The 5,742-nt window shown below is 42.2% G+C and overlaps 1 protein-coding gene across 1 annotated transcript in view; it reads left to right on the forward strand.

Annotated features, from left to right (window-relative positions):
- RPF2 (ribosome production factor 2 homolog) overlaps positions 1–5,734 on the forward strand; it is a 41,733-nt gene extending 35,999 nt beyond the window's left edge. The window contains exons 8-10 of the mRNA XM_030886753.2: positions 550–652; positions 4,853–4,997; positions 5,541–5,734. Of these exons, the coding sequence (XP_030742613.2) occupies positions 550–652; positions 4,853–4,997; positions 5,541–5,720 (428 nt within the window). The 3' untranslated portion in view covers positions 5,721–5,734. The remainder of the gene's footprint in view (positions 1–549; positions 653–4,852; positions 4,998–5,540) is intronic.
- The last annotated feature ends 8 nt before the right edge of the window (positions 5,735–5,742 follow it).

The following is a 5,742-nucleotide window of genomic DNA, read 5'->3' on the forward strand; positions in this document are numbered from 1 at the left end:
TTCTTCTCGGGGGAGGAGCAGGCATCCACTTAGTATTTGGGGCTGAGGCCAGCCCCCCAGACCTCTCCACTGTTTCCCTACTCCGTGCCGGCATGTTGTCTTCACACTTTGGAGCACTGGGTTGAAGTCTGGTCCTTCTTTTCCTGTGGCGTTATAAACAATACCCTCCCCTTGGGTGGGTTAGCGCCCCGTGCCTCCGCTACCCATTTCTTCCTTATTTTCATCATTTTTTTTAGTTCCCTTTCCCCACCTCCTCCCCAGTTGTCTACCATGTGCATCCCTGAAGTCACTATTGGAACAGCCATCTTTAGAAACTATTTGGACTTGATGGATATGATGCATTTTGATAGTAGCATTGGTTTAGGGGAAGAACTGCTTCAGAACTGAAAAACCAACCTTGAGGTTAAGTGGTTAAGGTGGGGGTGGGGTGAGGTTGGGGAGTCAGGGGGACTTCATCTTTTCACTAGATGTAGCACTTTGTAACTGAATTGTAAATGTGTCTTTTTTATTTTTTATTTAATTTTTTAACAACTTAACACATGCTTTTAGATTTCTTCAGAGGCCCAACTGTATCAAATATCCGCCTGGCTGGCTTAGAGTATGTCCTGCACTTCACTGCACTGAATGGGAAGATTCATTTCCGAAGCTATAAGTAAGTCCCTTTGCTCAGCGTGCTTTTGTTAGACCTCACAATTGGTGGTGTAGGGACTGTTTTCTAACACTCACACCTGGAATGGGTATCAAACCAAAAGTTTGGAGAATTTTCAGAAGCGTTGTGGTTGCCTCCAGTTTTCCAGGGCCCCAGAGACTTTGACACCATGCTCTCTCTCAGCCTAAAACACCAGTTCCGTCCTGACCTCCCCTGGTTTTCTGCATATCTCCTTTTGTTGCCTTACTGAGTTTGGGGTACTCACTGTGCTATTCGGAGGCAACCCTAGGGTGTCTCCAAGCCCTGGGTGTGAATGGTGGAGTCTGACAGGAGCAAGAGGACATAGGGGCTAGATTCACCCCACTTCTCTCTCCAGCCTAGTTCCTCTATCTTCTTCCACTGTGATATAAATCCTAGCAAGCAGACTTTTCTTTTGGGAAGTAAGCTTAATACTTTGCACTTTTATAAAAGAAAGGATAGTACTGACTGGTGCAGCCCCCCTTTCCCAAAGAGGACATTGACTTCTGCAGACTACCTGTCTCTGTACAATGGAGTCAAACTTGGATGTGTGCTGTTAGCTTCCTCTGGGCTGAGGTGCCTGTGCGGTTCGGCCGTTTGTGGGCCGGAGCACTTCTCACCTGGCTTCACATTTCGGGAGTGGTGCATGTGTTGGTGCAGGGGCAGTGTGGGTCTGGAATAGTTGGGAGGACCAGCCAAGTAAGATGAAAAGATTCACATCTTTTGGCAAAGAATGATTTCCATCTTTTGACTCAACACAGAGATACTTTCTTTTTGCATATCATGAGTACTTACTACTATTTTTTATGTTTTCCTTGCATTAAAAAGATAAAAGACCAAATACAGTAAATACCCAAATAACTAGTGTTTTCATGATAAAAAGCTAATTCAGATTGAGAGCGTAAGTGTGTTGCTTGAATATCTGTGCTTGGTTTTGGGACTTCCAATATCTGTTATTAGCTGGAGATTGCTGTTTAGAGAATAAGAAAGCAAAGTTGAAAAATCCTGAGGAAAAAAAAATATATATATAATCTTTAAAAAATTTGTTTTTATATTTTAATCTTTTTGAAAACTGTTGAAGCATATAGACTCAGGGGATACAAAAGTTGCTCTGATTGAGAAATTAATAATAAGGACAGCTTAAAATCCTTTCATGGTGAACAAGTTCAAGGAAAGTGTTTGCTTATACCAGAACCTATAATTACTGAAAGGAAAGATTAATTTGTAAGAATTAAATAAATGCAGAGAAAATAAAGCAAATTGGGCAGAAGATGAGCAAATAAGACTTCAGAATGAGCAGTGTAACTACTTCGATCTCAACCCCCCAGTTAGTTTACGAAGAATGTAACTTGAATCACTGACAGCTTAGCATGGCCTCTCACATAATGAAGACAGAAAGTTGAGTTTGTAGCACCAGAGAACTGTGTGTAAAAGTTTACACAGGGTTCATATGCACCTTGTGATGCCTGTTAGTGATTGATTTGAAATTGAAAATTGACAGCAAGATTGAATGCGAGCTACCATGTACGGGGCAGGGCAGTGGAGGTGGGGGGACAGGAAACCATCACAGAACACGTGGCTCAGCTTTGCAGTCAGGATGTGCCACTCTGGGAGGGGTGGTGGGAGGCGGAAGGATGCATCACCTCTGAGCTGGTAATGAGGCTCCAGGCCAGGCCACTGCTGCTTCGGGTGTCTGTGTCTTCTCTGCTGCATGTAACGAGTCCATATAGGTCATGAGATCTGTGAGTCTATAGTTGTGCTCTATGGGAGATGGTGCACATGTGGCTGGGAGCAGGCCAGAGGAGGGTGTCGGAATGAAAGCAGCCCCAGGTGTTCTCACGGTGCAGTCCTGGGCCTGGGGCTTTTTCGTGGCTCAGTAAGCCCATTAGCAGTTTATCTAGAAATGGTAATGCTTAGTATTCACAGATGTAGTACTTTGTGAAGAGTAATGTGGCTTCTCAGATGGTTTTGCGCTTCTTGGATGAGAGGATCTCTGCACATGAAAGGACATGAATGTAACTGACCTTGTAGGAGAATAAGCGCCTGACGGACCTCTGTGCACACCTGCGTGAGTGACCATTGCATGCAGGCTCTGACTATGGTCAGAGCCATTACTGTGAAGCACACAATCTTGAGTAAAGGAGCTCGTTTAGGAGCCCTGGTGGCAGAGTGGTTACACCTGCTGCTGTGATCGGCAAGGTTAGTAGTTCAGAACCCCCAGCGGCACCTTCTACTCCCAGAAAGAGTTGTTAGAACTCAGAAACTCACACCGACCCAATGAGCTGGCATTGACTTGATGGCAGTGAGTGAACCCCACTCTTTTCTCTGGTATTGGTTAGGTTTTATGGGAAGACATAAGGAATAACAGGAAGCAATCAACATACCTTAAAAGGCCAACACAGTGTTACAAGGCAGAGTTTAATGAAAACAGAAATAGTCAGCTTGTAACATGAAGGATGTAATAGTAATTTTACAAAGGAAAACTATATTCCAGATACTCAGAGAACCTCTTGACTTATAGGAACTATATGAAGTTGGTATTCCAACCTGAAGGAAGAGAAACTAGTGGGGTATTCAATTGTAGATAGAGAAAACATGACATTCCTTATATGACTATACTTGACATATTTATCTCATTTGATATATTTGATATATTTAAGCCTAGCTTATTTTAAAGCTATGATAGAAATCATAGTCTCAGTATTTTAGATTCTAGATTTCACTGTAAAATTTTGGATAAAAGGATAGTATGATAGGCCTCTTTTACCAGAAACTATATGAAAAGTTTTCTGATGCATCTATATGAAAAGAAACTATATGAAAAGTTTTCTGATGCATCTATCAATTTGATAACCCTGTGAACATGGTTACAAAGTGGTCAAGATAAAAAGATTATCTACACAGATATATGCTGATATAACATAATTATCCAATAATGGAATACATGTTATGAGTGCTGTCAGGTTGACTTTGAACTCACCGGCCCTGCATGGCCGAGCAGAACAGCTGCACAGGGTTTTCTTGGCTGTAAGTTCTATAGAAGGCAGTAGCCAAATCTTTTTTTCATGGAGCTGCTGGATGGATTTTGTGTTAGTCTGGATTGACTAGAGAAACAAATTCATAGACACTCGTGTATAAGCATTTTCTCCTGGAAGAGTTGTCAAGGGCCCTCCTTTAGACCTTTTTCCTGTGCTTGCCCCCCTGCTGGGCATCATGGGGATATACTAATTTTAATGTAAAATGCTAGCATAGCTTTTCTTGGTTGATGTTTTAACACAACCTATTCTTTCCTTGTTTTCCTTTTTCATAACTTACTGTCATCAGAATCGAAGTAGCAACCTTAACTGCTCTTGTTCAAGTGGGTAGAAATCAGTGTCTCTTCATCTCCCCTCTGTAGCCAGGGACGCACCTGCGTGAGTGCACTGCTGGGTTGGCCCAACTGTGTGTGGCATTCTTAGGACCCTATGCTGCCCAGGGCCTATTGCACTTGGCTTCTTGGTGTTTGCTGCTCTCCTGGTTTCCTCTTTTGTTCTTTTTGCACTTCTCTCATGTACCTGCTGCCTCTCCCACAGCTTCGCTTCTGTGTAAAAAGGCCGATCTTTTATAAACACCATTAGTCCATCAACCCCTTTTACCTTGTGGATTCCCAGTCACTGGAACAAATTAAGTATAACTTATATAGGTCTCTATCTCTGCGCGCGCGCGCGCACACACACACACACACAGTTATATGAAGATTTTAATGTTTATTCCAATTTACAGAGGCCAATAAATGTCTGCTATAGAGAGAGGTTTATTCTGAGTGAGTTGATTTACCACCCACGGTCTCAGAAGACTTAGTTAATCATTGTTCATAAACTGTCTCAGTTTTTATAATCATTAAGTTCAACCTTGTAGACAATTTATGGAACTTCCGTTCTCGTCAAAGGAGCCCTGGTGGCGCTGTGAGGTCAGCTGTGGACTGTTCCCCTACAGGTTGGCACTCTAGACCCACCAGCCACTTGGTGGAAGGAAGATGAGCCAGCCTGCTCCTGCGCAGTGGGCAGCATGGGGAACCCGGCACCGGCCCACTGTGCGGGGGATTGACTACAGCTGGGGGTTTTGGTATCTGTTTTGTTAGCAGATGTTTGTGCATAGGACTTTCCTCAAAGTGCAACTTGCTCTTTCCCCCTTCTATTCCTGCAGGCTGCTGCTGAAGAAATCTGGTTGCAGAACTCCACGGATTGAACTGGAAGAGATTGGACCCTCATTGGATTTGGTTCTGAGGAGAACACACCTGGCCTCCGATGACCTTTATAAGTTATCTATGAAAATGCCCAAAGCCCTCAAGGTGCCTGACTTGAACTGGTCTCATGTTATTTGCATATATCATTTTTGTTTCCTAAATGGATAGTCTATTGCATTAAAGGCTCCACATCATGAAAGTGATATAGATACAATCAGAGATGAAAAAGAAAAAGCAAACAAGACAGTTAGATAGGACGATAACAGAATCGAAGAACAGAAGAAACACATTTATACATTTGTTGCCATCATCGTTTTCAAAGCATTTTCATTCTACTAGAGCCCTAGTATTTCTTAAAGACAGGTACAAATTGTGTATCTGGAGTGTAAAGATCAAAAGGATATATACTTATGCTGAACATAGGGAATTCTCTTGATGCACGACAGTACTAAGGTTGTCTATGTGCTTGCTTCCCAAAGTGCTTACCTGTGGATCATTAAAAAGGGTCTGTATGTACATTTAAGTTTAAGAAAGATCTCTTAATGGGCTATAGAATCTGCAACATTCAAGGGTGCTTGGGTATAGCTAGTCAGATTGTTTTTACAGATTATTAAATGTAATATTCTTATGTTAATTATTGTTTTATAGCCAAAGATGAAGAAAAATGTCTCCCAGGACACTTTTGGCACAACTTATGGAAGGATTCACATGCAGAAGCAAGACCTAAGCAAATTACAAACCAGGAAAATGAAGGGGTTGAAGAAACGACCAGCAGAAAGGATAGCAGAAAATGAGGAGACTAAATCAAAGAAAATTAAACAAAATTGATGGAATTGAGCCAACAACTATA

This window comes from Echinops telfairi, unplaced genomic scaffold (assembly GCF_000313985.2).
Source record: "Echinops telfairi isolate 266 unplaced genomic scaffold, ASM31398v2 ScPeMD7_3533;HRSCAF=4204_0, whole genome shotgun sequence".
Taxonomy (NCBI): Eukaryota; Metazoa; Chordata; class Mammalia; order Afrosoricida; family Tenrecidae; genus Echinops; species Echinops telfairi.